Source organism: Bos indicus x Bos taurus, chromosome 17, assembly GCF_003369695.1.
Source record: "Bos indicus x Bos taurus breed Angus x Brahman F1 hybrid chromosome 17, Bos_hybrid_MaternalHap_v2.0, whole genome shotgun sequence".
Taxonomy (NCBI): domain Eukaryota; kingdom Metazoa; phylum Chordata; class Mammalia; order Artiodactyla; family Bovidae; genus Bos; species Bos indicus x Bos taurus.
Window position 1 is genome coordinate 43140980 of NC_040092.1, and position 21326 is coordinate 43162305.

General features: G+C 37.9%; 1 protein-coding gene across 1 annotated transcript; it reads right to left on the reverse strand.

The window, feature by feature from the left end:
- Positions 1-1471: 1471 nt before the first annotated feature.
- On the reverse strand, positions 1472-21265 carry PGRMC2 (progesterone receptor membrane component 2). Its single transcript, XM_027567321.1, has 3 exons — positions 20437-21265; positions 5077-5232; positions 1472-3670 (listed from the first exon to the last, which is right to left on the reverse strand). The coding sequence occupies exons 1-3, from the start codon at positions 20924-20926 to the stop codon at positions 3573-3575; spliced, it is 744 nt and encodes a 247-aa protein (XP_027423122.1). The 5' UTR covers positions 20927-21265; the 3' UTR covers positions 1472-3572.
- Between the last annotated feature and the right edge of the window lie 61 nt (positions 21266-21326).

The following is a 21326-nucleotide window of genomic DNA, read 5'->3' on the forward strand; positions in this document are numbered from 1 at the left end:
ACCTTTTCAGATTCCACTTATAAATAACTTCACCTAATAGGATAATTTCCAGGTCCATCCACGTTGCTGCAAACAGCGTTATTTCATTCTTTTTATGGCACTCGTGTTCTTGCCTGGAGAATCCCAGGGACGGGGGCGCCTGGTGGGCTGCTGTCTATGGGGTCACAGAGTCAGACACAACTGAAGCGACTTAGCAGCAGCAGCAGCAGCAGTATTCCATGTATATATATATCACATCTTTATTCATTCATCTATTAAGTCATTTAGGTTGCTTCCATGTCTTGGCTATTGTAAACAATGCTGCTATGAGTATTGGGATACAGGTGTCTTTGCAAGTTAGTTTCCTCCTTCAGCTTATTCTAATCCATAAAGGCACAGTGTAATCAAGGCTATACACTGTTAACATGCCAGCGATATCTATTTCTAGCAATGTGTTGCACTTCTCAGTTATCAAGATGTAAACAGGCTACTTGGGTGAGGAGAGTCTGATTTATCTCAAGTTTTCAACAGAATAATTTCCCCCAGTACTAGTTCAATATATTAACTTTGCTTTCTAGATCATAGGTGGGGATAAATGTGTTAGACTCTGCAGATTTCAAAGAAGGCAGGTAGAATCTCTGTCAGGAAAACGTAAGTAACCATTAAGCACCATAGTCAAAGTTTTAAAAAACTTGACCTGTAATCTGAATGGGTTCACTTTCTAATGAAGAGAAACTGGCTAGTACACTATTACAATATAGTCTTTATTTGGGAAACATAATGCCAACTTGAAGACACTATCAAAAAAATAAAAAGTAATGAGAATAAATTAAAAAAAATCACACACTACATTTTTATGTGAAATCTCACTTTTTACTCAGAAATACTATGGATGTTTAGGGAATGAATCAAAAAAACGCATACAGGGAATCAGACCAAAATTGTCCAAAGGTTAAGTCTATTTCAAGTAGAAAACAAAGACAATTTCAGTTGAACTTTGAACATTATGTGGGGGTTTAGAGGTACCAACCTGTGCTGACAGAAACTCCTCTTAGAGCCCTCTGAAATCTACAGTTCCACGTCCACAAATTCAACCAAATGTGGATCATGAAGTACTGTAATATTTATTGCATATAGTAACACTGCATAAAAGTGGACTCACACAGTTCAAACCCTTGTTGTTCAAAGGTCAATTGTATAACTTGAAAAGACTGGTGTGGTGTTCTCAACTGTGCCTGATCATACCCAAGGGACTCCTTACAGTCCAAGACTCACTTTTTCCATTCTGGGTCACTGGGTGGCAGGTTTGGACTGGGGACCAAGAATTTGTATTTTAAGCACCTCAAGTGGTTCTAATAACCAGGAAGGTTGGGGAAATAGTGATTAAGGGGCTGGGGGGAGGAACAGCAGCAACATCAGTCACCACAGCTCCCATCCCCATACTCAATGACTGCCCATCAAACTACCTGAGAATGAGAACACTCAACTGAAATTGAGGAATTGTCCATAGAACACTGTTTATTTCAAGTCCAAAACACAAAATTAATCATTTTTCTTAACAGACTGCATAATTTTTACTGCATGAATATTTAGGGTTTCTCTATTCACAAGTGTAGATTTACTTAACTTTAGGCTGAAATGATTCATTATATATATATATATATATCTCAATATCAATTTACTCCAGAGGACACGTACTTTTAACAAATCTGTTTAGAAAATATTTTACATAAAAACACACAAAGCATTACCAACACTCTTCAGTTGTTGCAACCAGCCTTCAGCAAAGATTTGGCTGAAACTCATCATTTTCTACAAAACATTCCAAGACTGAGTACAATAGAATGTAGTATTTTACATACTTTAGCTTATTATTGCAATTAAAACTTCCTCTTTCTTTGATGGCTTCTGCATATATTATACTCATACAGCAGGAGAATTCTTTTCTCTAACTGGTGACATTAAATAAAATAGTCTTTTTGGGTATAACTTGTCTCCAATTAAGAACCTAAACAGTCATGATATGATGAAATCAAATAATAGACATATATAGGGCTTTTTAGTTAAGAGCATTTTCAAACAACAGAATTTAAAACCTATCAGTATAATATCCTTTATTGTGTTCAGTAACTACCACCTGAAGTGCTATTACTTCTAGTATAATCAGTTGGCATCAAAATATAAAGTAAAAATATGTACATTTTAATATATCAATTCTTACCTGAATAATCTCAGATCTCTTGAGAATGTTCCACAAAGTGGAATTTCTTCCTAAAGTTACAGTGAATGTGGTACAATGTGTACAACTTGGTTAACCAGTGTCTGCCTTTCATTCCAAGATTTTTCCTTATCTTGAATCAAATACACAACCTTGACTACCATATTATAATGCACTGGTTTACAGTTTGTATATAAAGTCCAACTCAAGCTTATTTTGGTTTATTGTACATGCTTTATTAAAACGGTACGGGTATTTACAGTATCTGCAGAGTCCCTTCCAAGGTGCTCTCACACACACTCAGACACACCCACACAACATCCATACTACAGCCCCATGCACCCACACCAGTGAGATGTGAGAGTCAAGACTCTTAAAATTAGGCAGCTGTTAGGGGACAGAGTTGATTTGTTTTTCAATTTTTTTTTTTTTTGAAAAGAGAAAAGCATGGGGGAATGCATTTGGCCATTATAATGCTAATGAAGTTTGTGTATATTAACATATATATGGCAGTAACACTGAATATTCCTTTTACATTCTATATACACAGAATGACATCAAGGTTTTACAGTCAACAGAATATTCCAATTTCAGTCTCAATGCTGCTTTGTAGTGACTTCAGAATTCACATAGGGGCTTTCCCTAAAAATAATTCAAGTCTATGTAAGTGAAATAAGGCACAATTAATATTGATTTGATCTAGGGGAAGGAAAGGGATAAAAACTAGTTTCAAATGATCTTGCTGTTGGGGAATTAGCTTTGACTTAAATCCACCTGAAATCCATTCTTCTAATTTCCAAAGATTTCTTAGAAACAAAGGTTTTCTTCTTTTCCCTGACAAAATCCAAAAAGAAAAGCTTGGGATTCACATTTACCATTTTAATGTTTCAGTAGCCTTAACTACTTAAAATTGATGGACACCCTCACCTCTCCTGCCCAGGTCTCCTCTCTTCCTCACTGCTAAAACAAAAACACAGCACATGAAATAGGAATTCCTTGCTGTGTTTTTTAAGAGATTTCAAAAAAATCTCTTATACACTCAAGTAGCAAATACATATCAGGTTGTCTTTGATTTAAAAAAAGGAAAGAAAAAAAGGAGAAAGTAATCTTGTGACTCTCTTGCTCTTTAAAAATATCCCTGTCTCCTTCTTTCAGGATGAAGCCCCACCAGACATTACAAATAACTGCAACAAATGAGTCTGGCAGCATACATAATGTCTAGTATTCAAATCTTCATAGTGAGACTCATGTAGCTTGTACAATCGGTTGAATGTTTTTTGCAGCAGGTGAACCAAACCCAAAGATGCTGGACATTCTGTGAAAGGGAGTAAGAATTGCAGTTCTGAAGGCCCCTGACTTTGGTTGTTTACAAAGTTCAATCCTGTTTATTGTGATCCTTGGTATCTTCTTCATCTGTATATTCTGACGGTTCTTCCCCTGGTTTTAGGAGTCTGCCTACATAATCATATTTTTCTGAAAGATACATCAAAAGAAAATCAGTAGCAATCAAATTTGTTTCATGATTCCATTATACAGCAGGGAAGGTGTATGCTTCTTTTAGTCATAGAGAATAAGGTAAGTTTTCCCTATCCTTTACCTTGTCCAGTCTTTTTATACTCATGTAAGGCTTGAACAAAAGAAAACAGGATCAGGGAATTTATAAAGCTTTGGACTTGTGCTTTGGAGGACAGTGTTTCATACAACCAGTTCTTAATCAAGGACACTGCCTCAGAATCACTTGGAGATATTTTAAAAATATATGTGAGTCCAGGACCCATGCCAGACTCTTGGAATAAGTCTGATGACATGTACTCTGAAACTGGTTTACCTCTAATGTGCACTGAGTCTCAGAGCAGATCTTTAAATTTAATAACCCAAAGTAACTGTAATTATTGTAATTAAATAAGGTAGCAACACAGGGCATTTCCAACAGTGAGAAGATCTTAAAAAAGTTAATGGTGACTTTCCTGGGGCTGAAGAAGTAGGGAGAAGAATATGAGATGGAAAATCACATGGAAAGTAAATCCAACCTGGACATATTCTTGGGGAGAAAATGTGACACATGTAGTAGTCCCTAAGAAAACAAACCAAACGAACAGATGAAAATTCACTTGTTACTTATTATCTTGTGTTCTTCGAGGTCCCGATATATGACTCTCGGTATATTATTTTTCTTCCTCCTATTAAACTCTCTTCTTAGATGTGACATCACTTGTTTTTATGTTACCATGTGTTTAATTTAGAACACTGTTATGCCCATTGTTATGTTCATGTAATATTTAGTCATTTCTTGGTCAGGATTCTGAACTGAGTTTAAGTGAATTAACTGACAAATCAAGAGGATGAAATAGGAGGACTGCTTGGTTCAGCAGAACCAGTACAAGTGCCAAGAAGCCAGAAGAGATATTTCAAGAGATCCGTAAGTCACGTAAGTAGCAGTCCAGAGTGTTCACTGAGGCAGTGAAAACTGATGTCACAAGCATATAATGAAGGAGAATGACATTTTTCCTTTATGATTTGAAGTTAAGATCAATTAAATCATGTAAAAAATAAAGTAATATGCAGTATCAGTAATCAATTCAGTTTTAAATATAAACCTGTTTAAAAAACCTCTATCTCAATGAACAAGCCTTATAAGACTAACCATGTCACAAGTTTTGTAAATTTTACAGTTCGTAACAAGTGAATTTTAAAATATGGATTTTATTAACAATAAGCACATGTAACAACTGTTTTGACAGTTAGCTATGCTTATCATCAAATAATGAGGGCAATGCAAACAGATAGCATCCTTAGACTCTTAAGGAGTAATGGAATGGTATGTACTTTCTTTGGCCATAAAATTAGTATTTGTAAAGAACCCAACAAAATGAAGGTACCTTTAAACTGCATTTCCCATTCTCGAACACTCTCCATTTGTACAGCATTCAAATCTGAGAGATCATCATATTCATCTTTAAGTGCATCTTTATCTAGGCAAAATGTTGCCAGTCCTCTGGAGGCATCCCTACCAGCAAATATTCCATATGGACCCGCTGGGGAAAAAAAAGAAATTATTTAGATTATCTAAAAATATTTTAGAATGTCTCAAAGGAAAATGTCAAATAAAAGAAACCTCATGACTCTTATCTGGTACTCAGCCTTGATTTCAAAACATGCAGACACTAAACAGGATAATGAGAAGAAATTCCTTAGAAATCTACCTTTTGACCAAAGTAACATTTTTCACTGAAAATTTAGATTTCAGTTACTTCAAATATTAAAAAAAAACTTTATTTAAAGATGAAGACTGTGAGGTATTAGAGAGAAGAGAACACTTAGAAGAGTTAGGTTTGGAAGCCAGTTTTCTTGAGGGGAAACGATGCCTTATTGATTACTGTTAATTACTTGTGGCATCTAAAAATAATCAACAGAACATTGGCTGGATATATATATATGGCTAAAAGGACACAAAATAATTAGTGTAAAGAATCAGGAACCACCTTGTCTAGGGAGGAATGGCTACCAGAAGCAAGTCATTCCCAAAGTGTGTCCTTGAGAGCAGCAACTCTCTTGCACATCTCTATACCTTCAATGCTTACCACAGTGCCTGACATAAAGTAGGAACAAAATAAACACATACTAACAGACAAAAATCCAAACAACCGAATGTTCTATATCAAGAATTTGCTTACATAAATCATAGGTCATTACTTTAATGAAATAGTACATAGCTATAAAAAGAATGAGGTAACTCTGTATGTACAGATGCACAAAGAAGTCTATGATATAGTAACTGAAAAAAGCAATTAGATTACACAGTATGATTCATTTAGTTGTATTTTTTATTCATTTTTGGCTGCACTGTATGGCATGTGGGAACTTAAGTTCCTGGACCAGAGATCCAACCTGTGCCCGCTGCAGCATAATCTTAATCACTGGGCCATCAGAGAAGTCCATAGTATGACCTCCTTTGAACTAAAAAAAGATATACATATATGCACATTTAACCTGTATTTGTATATGCAGGAAAAAAGCACCAGGAAGAATACAAACCAAGTACTTAACAGTAGCAATGTTTCTGGGGAATGGAGAGGAGAAGTTTTACTTCATTTAATTGGTTAAGCCTGGCTACTTACTTATTTTTGGCCATGCCACAGCTTGTGGGATCTTAGGTTCCCTGAACACGGATTGAACCTGGGCCCTCGGCAGTTAAGAGTCCTAGCCACTGGACTGCCAGAGGATTCCCAAGTCTGGCTATTTAAAAAACAATTTTTATAATATAAATCAAAAAGAGTTAATTTTTTCTTCATCTTAGTTTGTAGAACAGACCATGTAGATTTCCCTGTTTAAAACGTTTTAAGAAGCAGAAAGTGAAGAGGAACTAAAAAGCCTCTTGATGAAAGTGAAAGAGCAGAGTGAAAAAGTTGGCTTAAAGCTCAACATTCAGAAAATGCAGATTATGGCATCTGGTCCCATCACTTCAAGGGAAATAGATGGGGAAACAGTGGAAACAGTGTCAGACTTTATTTTTCTGGGCTCCAAAATCACTGCAGATGGTGACTGCAGCCATGAAATTAAAAGACGCTTACTCCTTGGAAGGAAAGTTATGTCCAACCTAGATAGCATATTCAAAAGCAGAGATATCACTTTGCCAACAAAGGTCCATATAGTCAAGGCTATGGTTTTTCCAATAGTCATGTATGGATATGAGAGTTGGACTGTGAAGAAAGCTGTGCGCCGAAGAATGGATGCTTTTGAACTGTGGTGTTGGAGAAGACTCTTGAGAGTTCCTTGGACTGCAAGGAGATCCCACCAGTCCATTCTAAAGGAGATTAGCCCTGGGTGTTCTTTGGAAGGAATGATGCTAAAGCTGAAAGTCCAGTACTTTAGCTACCTCATGCGAAGAGCTGACTCATTGGAAAAGACTCTGATGCTGGGAGGGATTGGGGGCAGGAGGAGAAGGGGACGACAGAGGATGAGATGGCTGGATGGCATCACTGACCCGATGGACGTTGAGTCTGAGTGAACTCCGGGAGTTGGTGATGGACAGGGAGGCCTGGCGTGCTGCAATTCATGGGGTCGCAGAGTCGGACACGACTGAGCAACTGAACTGAACCGAAGAATTATGTGCTAATAAATAAAATTTACAAAATACATGATTTTATATATAAAAATTTCTTTCCTGAGTCTGAAAAGTTATCAATACATGACAAAAGAAATGTAGAGAAAACAGTTTAAAAATCAAATTTGCTGGCTTAACTATTATGAGTCACAGAGTGGTCAGTGAAAAAGCTTACTGTCCATTTAACAGAGTGAGAAGTACACAGTACAAAAAAAGGAAATTCCCTGATTTTTAAATGAGTAAAATAATGATTATACCCATATTCATACTTGAAAGCATTTAGGAAATTGAAGGTTATGTGTCAGAAAGCATTTATACCTTTAAGAAGAAAACTCAAAAATTTCTAAACATTTATGAACCTTAGTTTGAACTACAGTGAGCAGTGCACCATAAATCTCACTGGGTTACTTAGGAAAACTAGTAAGTTTTAGGAATGAGTTAGGAAAATTCATTCCCTAAAAGTTTATTGCATGGAACAAAAAAGGAGCCTTAGCAATAAATTTAAGGACCAGTATTAGGCAATAATATATTAACACAAAAATAAAGGTAATACTTCCAGTAAAGTACTTTTTTATCCTGCTTTCCCATTCTTAAGTACTTTCCATATTGCTCCTTAATATTAGGTGACTACCACAATTCTCATTTAATGGTTATGTATTTTCTCACTGAATGGATATACCTATTAATTAATATAAACCTATTAATATAAACTTAGGCTACCATTTTCTATTTCTAAATTTGTCTTCTATATAAGAAAATGGGACATTACTTACAACTGGTCAATATTGGTAACTTTCAAACACTACCCATCATCTCAACTGACATTCAAAAAGGTATTTATTTAAATGTTTAAGAAATTTAATACTATGTACAGAGTAAATAGTAAATAGTAAATTTCTATTTAGAGAGTAAAATCTGAAGTTCTTTAATTGGAGTTAATTGATTTGGAGAAACATTACTTTCTTTTTTAAAATTTAAGTATAGTTAATTTACAATGCTGAGTTAGTTTCAAGTGTACAGCAAAGTAATTCTTTAAAAAATGTGATTTTTAAAAAGTATATATATTTTAGATTCTTTCCCATTATAGGTTATTGCAAGATATTGAGTCTAATTCCTTGTGCTATACTAGGTGCTTGGTTACCTCTTTTTAATATTGTGCTTGTACTTAGTTGCTCAGTCATATCTGACTCTTTGTGACCCAATGGACTGTAGCTCGCCAGGCTCCTCTGTCCATGGGATTCTCCAGGGGATCTTCCCAACCCAGGGATCGAACCTGGGTCTCCTGTATTGCAGGCAGTGAGCTACCGGGAAGCTTTTATATAGTAGTGTATATACATTAAGCCCGAACTCCTAATTTATTCTCCCCTCATCCCCTTTGGTAACCATAAATTTGTTTTCTATGTCTTGTATTTATTAGTAAGTCATTTGTATCATTTTTAAAGATTTCACATATAAGTGATATCATATGATATTTCTGACTTACTTCATTTATGATAATCTCCAGGTCCAATCATATTGCTGCAAATGACATTATTTCTTCTTCTTCTTTTTTAATGAGAAATGTTAACGTTTGCTTTTTTGACCAAGCCATGTGGCTTCCAAGACCCCAACCAGGGCCTGAACCCAGCGCCAGCAGTGAAAGCACTGAGTCCTAACCACTGGACTGCCAGGGAATTCCTAACATTAACTTTTTTTTGTTTTTGTTTTTAAAATTTTCTTTGACCTGCTTCCTCTTTTTTTTTTTAATTTTATTTTATTTTTAAACTTTACATAATTGTATTAGTTTTGCCAAATATCAAAATGAATCCATCACAGGTATACTTTTAAAACTAAGCAAGTTAAAAAAAAGAAAACCCAACACTAAAATTAAGAGAGAACAGTCCTGAGGGAAAGAAAAGTGGTCCGCCTTAAAGCAGTTTAGTTTTTCTGTGGTATAACTCCACGTGGCAATGGCTGTTTTCAAGACATGGGGGGAAAAAAAAAAAATATATATATATATATAAACACTAATATTTTCTTAAGAAACAATAATGACCAAAAAAATCTTAATGCTGACTGGACCAATGCTTACAAACTTAAAACAGTGATGAGTCAAACACAAAAGAAAAAATAAAACTGATTAAGGCTATAAAAAACTATAAGTAGAAAATAAGAATTTCAACTTTTTGAAGAATTTCCTTGCAATCTCACTTCCTTCTCATAGTATCGCAAAGTAGAAGGGATAATTTTGCCCTCCCTTCTTGGCAGATGAAAAGATGCAAAGTTATTCAATGACTTGCCTAAAATTACTAACAGAATCAACCACTTTTCCAACTACACCAAACACAGTACATCTTGAGAAAACACAGAGGACCCACAAACCCAAAGATGAAATGACAACCCTGAAAACTGGAGCATTTCACTCATCACAAAATTTCAGGGGAATGGCTATTTTAAAATACCTCTTAAAATGGAAGAACATTAACCAAAAAAAGCTGTAGAAATCAACAGCTTTTCTTAGCATTATGTTACATAATATTTACCTGCTTGGTCTACAACATTCAATCTACTTGAGGATACTTCATCAAGCTTAAACACATCCAAATGGTAAAAAGGAGAGATGAAAAGATGATCACTATAAAAACAGAAGTCATAAGAACCTCCATCTTTGAGTATATGGATAACATACCAGTGTATTCTTTAGTAAAATTTTCTGCCAACTTCCCTAAGAGGGAATGCTGTTTTTTGGTTTCACTAACTTAAGAGTGAACTACAGGCAACAGTTAATAATGCAAGCCTAATCCTAGACAAAATGATGTTCTGTTAATTATTGAAAAGAATGACTTCTCCACATATTTCAAATTTCCCACAGGAAGCATTTAACTTCTGAAAAGGTCTTTTTGAAAATAGTTTTATTTTTCCTGTAAGATCAAAAAGAATGTAGTATTAAGACTAAGAACTAGAGTTGGAAAAGGATGACCTGCTGAGAAAAGAGGATTTGAGGTCCAGTTAAAGTATATTCCTCTGCATCCCTAACACAATCAGAATCATATCTGAGAGTTCAGTAATACCTTCCCTTTCCACTACCCCCTTATATAACTGACCTAAATATTATGATTCTAACATTTTGGTGACTACTCTTGGCTATCCATAATACTATAACAACAGAGAGCTACCTAAGGAAAGCACATTTAAAATGCTCTTAGGTCTTTTGGTATGGTATAATTTATAAAAAAAATTAAAAGGCTAGCTTATATAAACTAATCAGATTGTTTTAACTATTAAGGTTCATTTAAACATTAACATTTCAGTAATAATAAGAGAATTAAACTCTTGCCTTCTAAAACTAAAATATAATGCTGATACAAAACTAGATTTACTATTTCAAGAATATTCTTGCTACAAAAAATGAACCCAATTATTTAGCCAAGACAGATTCTTTAAAATGTATTTATAAAACAAATATTCTAGGACATTATTTTACAGATAAATCTTACTTCTATGATACTGTTAAATATACCAAAATGACATTATACTAGTTAGAATCCAGATTTCATTAATAGTTTTAAGAGGTAACACAACTTATGATACAGATTTTTATAAAGTTCAAAAATCAATAAATCTACCAATTATTGCATCCTGAAACTGCTATCATACAATCAAATATAATGGAGTGACATATTTTTGAAAAGGGAACAACATATGGTTATTGTAAAACACTAATTTAATGAGCAAAAAACTCCAGGAGAAAGTAAACATCTAAAATACGTAAGAGATAATTTTCTACTAGGGTGATTATGTATCTATTAATACATTAGTATTTATGAAGAGAAGAAAATTCCAGAAGGAATATTTTAGTTATTTTCATGGTATAAAAACCATAGCACGCAGAGACAAACTTTAATTCATTAAAAGTTAAACAGCCTAGTTTTCTGACATGTTTTGACAATAGTCTTCTGCGATTATTAAAGCAAGTTAAAAAAAAAAAATCTAATAATACTTGGTATAGGGCTTCCCAGGTGGCTCAGTGGTAAAGTATACACCTGCCAATGTAGAAAATTCAGGAGATGGAGGTTCGATCCCTGGGTCAGGAAGATCCTTGGAGAAGGGAATGGCAACCCACTCCAGTATTCTTGCCTGGAAAATCCCACAGACAGAAAAGCTGGAAGGCTACATTCCATGGGGTTGCAAAGAGTCAGACACAACTGAGCACATATGCACACTGAGTAATTTATTCCAAATATGGTTATAATGGACCTGGGAACAAATCAAACCATATATAAAAGTGATTAAATGAAATCCAACTAATAGTCTTTTTTATATTTGGTTCTAGGAACTCCCAGGACTTTTAGAGGGAAGGCAGCATGGTAAAACTGGAAGAATACCTCTTCCAAGCCAAGATACTTGGGTTCGAGGCCACAACCTACATTTGAGGCAAATTTTACATGCCTAAAATTGTGGAGGTCAAACTAGATAATCTCTTAACTGCAAGTATCAGGGAAGAAAAACTATAAATGGTGTTGCAATAACTGAATAGCCCTCTGTAAGAAAACAAAAACAAAAGTTGATGCTTACTTCACATCTTAAATAAATTCTGAATGTAACTAACCAAAATTCACTGAGAAAAAGAAAAATATAAATTAAAATAATATTGAAATACTATTTTAACTTCTCAGATTGACAAAGACCAAAAAATTTTATATGACATTTTTGGCAAGAGAGTGAGAAATAGGCATTTTCATGTGAGTGTAAATTGGTCCAACATCTCTGGTGGGCAATTTAGAAAGAACTATCCAAATTAAAAATGTCCATAACCTAAGACTCAGTAGTCTTACTTCTAGTAATTTATTTAATAATTATTATTTTAGTAACATTTTGAAATGATATGTACATGATACCATGCTTCCCAGGTGGCTCAGTAGGTAAAGAATCTGCCTGCAATGCAGAAGGCGCTAGCAGACATGGGTTTGTTCCCTGGGTAAGGAAGTTCCCCTGCAGGAGGAAATGGCAACCCACTCTAGTATTCTTGCCTGGAGAATCCCATGGACAGAGGGGCCTGGTGGGCTACTGTCTATAGGATCACAAAGAGTTGGACATGACTAAAGCGAGAGCATGCACGCATGTATAACATGCAAGAGACTAGAAACAAATACTCATTAAAAGTGGACTATTAAATGATATATTCATAACAGAATTACACACACATTCCAAAAATCAAAAGTTCTTTCCAAACTGATACGGAAGGCTCTCAATATATTAAAATATTGTTAAAGGTTTGCATTGTTAAAGTAAAAACTAAGTTCATGGCATCCAGTCCCATCACTCCATGGCAAATAGATGGGGAAACAATGGAAATAGTGACAGACTGTGTTTTTGGGCTCCAAAATCACTGCAGGTGGCTACTGCAGCCATGAAATTAATAGATGTTTGCTCCTTGGAAGAAAAGTTATGACCAACCTAGACAGCATATTAAAAAGCAGAGACATTACTTTGTCAATAAAGGTCCGTCTGGTCAAGGTTATTGTTTTTCCAGTAGTCATGTATGGATGTGAGAGTTGGACTATAAAAAAAGCTGAGCGCCGAAGAATTGATGCTTTTGAACTGTGGTGTTGGAGAAGACTCTTACAAGTCCCTTGGACTGCAAGGAGATCTGACCAGTTAGGACTGATGTTGAAGCTGAAACTCCAATACTTTGGCTACCTGATTCGAAGAGCTGACTCATTTGAAAAGACCCTGATGCTGGGAAAGACTGAAGGCAGGAGAAGGGGACAACAGAGATGAGATGGTTGGATGGCATCACTGACTCAATGGACATGAGTTTGAGTAAATTCCGCGAGTTGGTGATGGACAGAGAGGCTTCTGCTGCAGTCCATGGGGTCGCAGAGTTGGGACACGACTGAACTGGAACTGGATCTGTACTATAATTCCTGAGTGAGGGCAGATAGAAACTGTTTGTTTTTTTTTTTTTTATTAGTGACAAAACTATAGGACATACCTCACTAAAATGAAAACCGAACTCTGAACAAAAGTATGAGATATAAGAAATGACAGTGAATAAAGAAAATGGTAACTCTATTGCTAAATTTAAATGAAAATTGGCTATTTAAAAAAAGTTTATTATTCAGTTTGAGGGTAGTGTTTAAAAAATTACCTACAGTAAAACTCTAATAGAAATAACATAAAATGGAGTGGGGAGGGACTAGCGTTAAAGCTTTCTAACCAAGGCCACAACGTATGGCTGTGTGCAACTCCAGGGGGCACCATTCACATTTGTCTACATGATTGTTTTATATATTTAATATGAAGAAATACCGTCAAATGGCAGTAAAGTGTTTTAAAGTGACAGTTCTAATTTGTACAAAAATGTTTGGTTAACATTCATATATTGTTCAGAGTGAAAGTGCCTATAGAAAAAAATTTAAGGAAAAGACTCTTGTCACCAAAAGAATACAAATAGAATGCATCCAAATTAGCAGGGAGATATGAAACAAAAACAGACTCCCAAATATAGAGAACAGACTTCTAGATTCCAAGGGATGGGTGGAGTGGGGGTGGCCGAGATTGGGAGTTTGGGATGAGCAGATACAAACTAGTATATACAGAATGGATAAACAAAAGGTACTACTATATAGCACTGGGAACTATATTTGATACCCTGTGAGAAACCACAAAGGAAAAGAATATGAAAAATAATGTATGTATGTATGTAACTGAAACACTTTGCTGTACAGTAGAAATTAATACAACTGTAAATCAACTATACTAAAATGAAATAACAAAAATCTGTAGGGGAGAAAAAGTGGAATAAAAAAATGCACCTAAGAAACAATCGGAGAAGGCAATGACACCCCACTCCAGTACTCTTGCCTGGAAAATCCCATGGATGGAGGAGCCTGGTAGGCTGCAGTCCATGGGGTCGCTAAGAGTCGGACATGACTGAGCGACTTCACTTTTCACTTTCATGCATCGGAGAAGGAAATGGCAACCCACTCCAGTGCTCTTGCCTGGAGAATCCCAGGGACAGGGAGCCTGGTGGGCTGCCGTCTATGGGGTCACACAGAGTTGGACACAACTGAAGTGACTTAGCAGCAGCAGCAGCAAGAAACAATGGTGGGAAAGAAGGCAAAGAAAAGTTGACAGATAAATTACTAAATAAGATAGTAGAAATAAATCTAAATATGCGAGTAGTGACAAAAAATATAAACTGAGAAATATGCAGATGATACCACCCTTATGGCAGAAAGTGAAGAGGAACTAAAAAGCCTCTTGATGAAGGTCAAAGAGGAGAGTGAAAAAGTTGGCTTAAAACTCAACATTCAGAAAACTAAGATCATGGCATCCGGTCCCATCACTTCATGGGAAATAGATGGGGAAACAGTGGAAACAGTGTCAGACTTTATTTTTTTGGGCTCCAAAATCACTGCAGATGGAGACTGCAGCCATGAAATTAAAAGACGCTTACTCCTTGGAAGGAAAGTTATGTCCAACCTAGAGAGCATATTGAAAAGCAGAGACATGATTTTGCCAACAAAGGTCCGTCTAGTCAAGGCTACGGTTTTTCCAGTGGTCATGTATGGATGTGAGAGTTGGACTGTGAAGAAAGCTGAGCGCCAAAGAATTGATGCTTTTGAACTGTGGTGTTGGAAAGACTCTTGAGAGTCCCTTGGACTGCAAGGAGATCCAACCAGTCCATTCTGAAGGAGATCAGCCCTGGGATTTCTTTGGAAGGAATGATGCTAAAGCTGAAACTCCAGTACTTGGGCCACCTCATGCGAAGAGTTGACTCACTGGAAAAAGACTCTGATGCTGGGAGGGATTGGGGGCAGGCAGAGAAGGGGACGACAGAGGATGAGATGGCTGGATGGCATCACCGACTCAATGGACGTGAGTCTGAGTGAACTCCGGGAGTTGGTGATGGACAGGGAGGCCTGGCATGCTGCGATTCATGGGGTTGCAAAGAATTGGATACAACTGAGCGACTGAACTGAACTGAAGTTGTTAAAAGACAGTATTGGCATTAAATTTAAAAAATCCAGCTATGTTGTTTATAAAGAAAAAATAAAAGATTGCTTAAAAGGATGGAAAAAGAACTGCTGAGGTAATACTTATCAAATGAAGCCTGAAGTCAAATCTGAAAATCAGTAAGGTGATAAGGATGTTTCTTCCTCTGATTAACATGGTATCAGTTCTAGATCTAGTGCTTCAGTTCAGTTTCAAAACAATGATACTCCCAATCTTTGTAAGGCTGGTTCCTTCAGGTTTTTGTTTAAGTATCAATCCCCACTTTCTTGACAAACCAACATAAATAAGTACTTCTCTTTACCATCTAATGCTAATAAATAAAGTCCTTTATTATAATCATGTATTGAATGATTGTTTATTATCTGTCTTTCTTAACAGAACATAAACTCCATGAGGGCTGGGAAGTACAAGTTTTGAGGACTCAGAATTACTCAAAACATTTACCTAGGCAAGTGTGATGAAATCCAGGTAACTCCCTCTCAGAACTGATCTTGAGACAAAATGCTGCCTCTTGTACAGCAGTTATTTAGTGATGTATCTCACAAGTATGTGGGGGATGAGTGACCTATGCCACATGGTTTAAAGAACTATGAAAAGAACTTAAAACGGGCTACCTCCAGATGTTAATCTACTCCTTTCCTTCAACCTGAATAACATCTTCTGGTCTCATACATGCTTTAAGCTATCCTTTTATACTCTGTTAGTATTTAATACAATTCCCTCTTTGATTAAAAACAATGGAATGATGTTGAACTCAGAGGGGCCAACCAACTAGGTACTGTAGAAATTACTAGTAAAGGGAATTCCCTGCCAAGCTGGTGGTTATGACTTTGAACTTCCAATACAGGGGGTGGGTCTGATCCCTGGTTGGGGAACTAAGATCCTATGAACCACATGGCACAGCCAAAAAAAAAAAAAAAAAAAAGAAAGAAAAGAAATTAGTATAAATTTGAGCAGAGTATCAAAATTCATCAGAAAACTTAGCTGGTCCTTTTATCTAATTGGTAGGTAATGAATGTGCATAGTAGGCATTAGACCTAACACAGACCCAGTTGGCTTCAAAACAAAAGACTAGGATGAAAGTTGGGTAGTGTCAATAGGACATTCATGAAAGAATATGTTTGTCTATATGTTGCAACTCTTGCTTCAGCTGCAATTTTGCAAACTACAAATAAAATTAACATGTGAATATGAAGTTAAAAAAGGAGGAAGAACACATAAAAGGTGTATGAACTCCTTTTCCCCATCTCCTAAATATTAGGCATCTCATGGGGTTACTTCTTACAAGCTTCTTTTTATTTCCAGTGGAATTTAAATGGTATGTTGGAGAAATTAGTTTTGTTATATATCAAAGAATACTCTACATGGAATAAGGGGGAAGCTACGTATCTTAATAACAGAAATGTGAACAAACTATTATAAACTATAACGGTATAATTTCTTGCCATTCTAAAGAATAAAAAAACACAATGTTTTGCTAGAATCCCACTGCAGAAATATTATACCAAATTATTAATAATTATTAATATTTAAAATGATAGATCAGTCTTCCTCATCTATTATGATGCTGCTACTGCTGCTAAGTCGCTTCAGTCGTGTCCAACTCCGTGCAACCCCATTGACGGAAGCCCACCAGGCTCCCCCGTCCCTGGGATTCTCCAGGCAAGAACGCTGGAGTGGGTTGCCATTTCCTTCTCCAATGCGAGAAAGTGAAAAGTGAAAGGGAAGTCGCTCAGTCGTGTTTGGACTCTTTGCGACCCCATGGACTACAGCCTACCAGGCTCCTCCATCCATGGGATTTTCCAGGCAAGAGTACTGGAGTGGGGTGCCATTGCCTTCTCTGATTATGATGCTGGAAACATGAAATTATATTATGCTGTGATACAGTAGGAAGGAAGCATAGCCTGTGAAGCCAGTTAGACTGTGTTTGATTTCTAGCTTGGCCATTTACTAGATACGTGATTTTGGGCAAAACCTCTGAGTTTCAAGTTTCCACATTTGTAAAATGGGAACATTACCTATCTCCTAGAGCTGTCTGGAAATTAAACGATAATAACCCCCAAATGGGAGTTTCCTCCTCCTTCTACCCTAACCTCTAGAATCAATGCTATTGAATAGAACTCGATGGGAAGATGGAAATGCTCTATAAAGTGCACTGTTTGGGCACTTGAAATATGGCTAATATGGAGAAACTCTATTCATGTGGCTTGTGGCTACCATACTGAACAGCACAACATAAAGCCATGAAAGTGTGTTTTTCTGAGGCTTTAAATCCTTATGGGAACCAGGAGAGGGTATAAAAATAACAACAGATTTTCTATATAAGTTTATCTCAGAATGCAGTTTATCTGAAATAGAGTAGACAGGCTTTGTGGTCAAATATATCCGGATTTGAATACCATGTCTGTGTGATCCAAGCCAATCTACCCCAAATTCCTAAACCTCGAGCTGTCTGTCATAAGGATAGGAATGTTCACTAACCTCACTGAAGCATTGTGGAGATGACAAATTAATAGATTTGATGTAGTAGCTGCTTAACAAATCTGTTTCCTTTCTCCTCCCATATTCTTTCTTATATGATCACTTTCCTCACACACTGGCCAAGTGCCCGAACTGTGACTAAACTTAATATTGACAAATGTAGTTAATGCCAATTGTTTCCCAATGTCTGTTTACTCCACTAAACTGCCAACATTTAAGTTTTTAAGAACTCAAACTTTATAAATTATGACTAAAAATAAAAATAACTTCAACACAGAAAAAGCCTCACAAATAATCTTTTAACTCTAAAACCATTATTGAGAACTGGGAGTGGATATTGGTTAGACTCCCTAAACTCGTTCTTTCAAGCTACGAAGTCTCATATAAGGATTTTTACTTCTGAATTACTCTGCTACAAAATTCCTTAATTGATTTGAGGATGCAAAAAATTAAAATAAAAACTCAATTTGTTTTATAGCCCGAAATTTTGCTTCAAGATTTCTGGGAAATGTTAGATATCCTCTTAATGTGAAATAAATTCCAAATCCATAAACTGATCTGGCTAACTTTAAGGTTTCTTTCAATAAAAAAATATTCCAAATATCTGTTTAGGTTGTTCAAAACTACTTAGAATCAAATAATGGGGTATCGCTCTGCCTATTCATCAGGAAGGACCTGGAAATCAGTGAAAGCTAACCTAAAACTGAGTCCTCTGTTGTCATCTGAGAAGAACCCCCTCACTAGCTTAAGCCACACAAAGGCTATCTGTATTATAACTATAACTCTCATCTTAATTTAAAAATTTCTGTTGCAGAACATTTGCCACTGGGTGCTGCCAAATTGTGTCCATGGCTGTCTCTCTTAGCTATTTTCAGATAGTGGCAAGGCATTAATGTGTGAGGACTGATAGGCTTCTTTGCAGTAACACTTGGTTGCTTCACTGTCCGTTTAGATAGGGGCTACAAAAGCAGAGTTTTTAGTTTGGATAAGTTCTGTATTAAAAACCTAAACCTGTACACAATTTCTAATCACTGAATACATAATAACTGTGTAAATTCTTGATTTAAAAAGAAATTAACTAATTTGGTCTGTTCCTTTAAATATTGTCCTCTGGCCCCACTGTCTTACCCACATTCGCTTAAGTAAACAAAAATGTATTAACTGTTTCAGCTGATATGAGTGGGTAGACATCTGGTTTTCATTTTTATACCAGAAGCAAGTACTTTATAAGCTATCTGTGACTTGGCTGGATTGAATGTAAATATATACACAAAATACAAGCAACTAAGAAACAGTTCAACACGTTTGTTGTTACCGGGTGTACAATCTCTCATTTCTCTTCTCTAATCCAATTAACAAACAACAAACCAAAACACTTCTAAAATATCTTCCATCCACTAAGCCCATAAATCGTAAGTGTACAGTTGCAGGTGTCAATAAACATCATGGACTAACAGATTAGAGGAAACCAACTTTTTAGATTTGCCAACCCCTTGACTTTAAGACTTGGATGTCCTCTTTCAAGTAACAGGTCACTACAGGTCTCTAATTTTTTTTACTTTTATTGTAGTAACTCCTTAAAAGCTCAGAATAACTACACAACCAGCATGTACAATGTTGCTCAATTTTATGGCATGCCAACAGGTTTCATGAGTCTGAACTGAAATGTCTGCTATAACTACACTGTTAAAGAAGGGTTTCTAAACCAACCACCTTACATACACAGTTCTCTGAAAGTAAAGCTTTAGAAACATTTAACTTGCAGAACTGGTGCATGGTGATATGAATTTATAGTTGTTTATAAATTTCTTTCTCCTCAGTGAAAACAAAGTAAGTGATAACGTGTATTTGAATACTTGCCTTCCTGCTACAAAAAAAAAAAAAAAAAGAAAAAGAAACTGGACAAGCACGCCTGCTGGGTATATGAGTTCCACCTCCCAAACTCGGGGCGAATAACCTCGCCATTATTTATTAGGATCTGCATTCTGATCAGCCTCATCTCACATATACTGTTAATCTTGGAAAGCATCTTTGTATCAAAACCGGTTTAAAAAAAAAAACAGTCAAGGTGCTGCATATGGGACCGGATTTAATAGATTCTAGAAGGCTGGGACTTGGAACTACGTGTACTTAAACGTGGCCTTATGGGGAGTAGTGGATAAGCGCTCTGTGGCGCGCACACAACACACACACACACACACACACACACACACACAAGTAAAGAAAGTTGTGAATTACAGGGTCTAAAACTTTAGGTCCCTACTTCAGAAATCTTCCTTCTTTCCTGCCCCTGACGACTCCAGAAATCAGAAAGCTCAGTAAAGGCTGAGGGCCAGCGTGACTGGCGACAACTAAAAGGATTTCGAAAAATTCAGCCCAAGAAAAGGCTGAGAGGAGAAATGGGATAGGAAAAAGATGAAAACTCAGTGTCGCTTGGGCGACACTGGGATCCGAATCGGAGGGGTAAACATCGGTGGGGCCCGCGGCTGGGGCGTGTGGGGGGCGGGCCGTCTCAGGTGCGGCGGATACGGCTCGGGGGTCCAGATGTCGAGAAGGCTGGCAACTAACCCTGTGCCCAGGGGCCTCCCCATCAGAAGGGGGTCGAGCTTGAGCTGCAGGGGGTCCTCACCCTCCCCTTCCAACTCCTCCTCACCCGGGCCGTAGAACTTGCTGCCTTTGGTCACGTCGAAGACTTTCCCATTGACCGCAAGCAGGATGCGCGGGTTGCGAGACCCGTCGTACTGGCGCAGCTGCTCCAAGCTGAAGTCCCGCTTCTTCATACGAGGCAAAGAGGCAGCGGGGCTCTCTTCGCCCGCTCCGGCCCCGGCGCCCAGACCCCGCCGCCCCCAGCGCACCCACAGCCGGTAGGCCCCCAGCAACACCAGCGCCACCAGCGCCACGTTCAGCAGCATCTCCCCGCCCCCCGTCAGAAGCGCCAACGCCGTTGCCAAGCAGCTGCCCCCTTCTGCTGCCGCTCCCGCGCCGCCCGGGCTCTCGCTACTACCGTCGCTGCTGCTCTCGCTGCCACTCCCCAGGGTGCCTAAATTCACGTCCCCATCACCCGCCGCCATCACTGCCCGCCAGCGCCTTCCTCCTCCTCCCCGCCCCCTGCCCTCCCCAACCCCACGGCCGGCCCCGCCCATATGGGGCTTCCTAGCCAATAACGTGGGGGTAGGGGGCGGAGTCAGGCCGGCTCCCGATTGGGTGTTTACGCGGTAACGTAGTCTTGGATCTCTCCCTCTCCCTTCATTTTGCTGGCCGCGCTCGCGTGCGACGCCCCGCCCACCTCGCCCCACACTTCCCTGCTCTCGCCTGTCTCCTCCTCTAGTTGAAGTACAAGAGCGGGGAGGGTCTGAAGAGAAGATGCGGCGACGGTCGCGCGCGCGCGCGCGCGTACGGGCGGGGCGAGGCTACGGCGCGTGCGCGGGTTCCGGGGCGCCACGCGCTCTCCTTTCCTCTGCAAACCCTTTGGGAGGCACGGCCTGCCCAGTCTTCTGGCAGTGCGCATGCGCCCACGAACCCCGCCCCTTCCCTGGTCTGGGT

Bases quoted from the DNA above. Each gene is read 5' to 3' on its own strand.
- PGRMC2 (XM_027567321.1), bottom strand. From the start codon at position 20,926: ATGGGCGGGGCCGGCCGTGGGGTTGGGGAGGGCAGGGGGCGGGGAGGA. The intron at 5,233-20,436 runs GTGAGGAGGAGT...TTTTTTCCCCAG, and splicing joins CAGCAAGTTCTACGGCCCGG to CGGGTCCATATGGAATATTT. The intron at 3,671-5,076 runs GTACCTTCATTT...TGTATCTTTCAG, and splicing joins ATGGGAAATGCAGTTTAAAG to AAAAATATGATTATGTAGGC.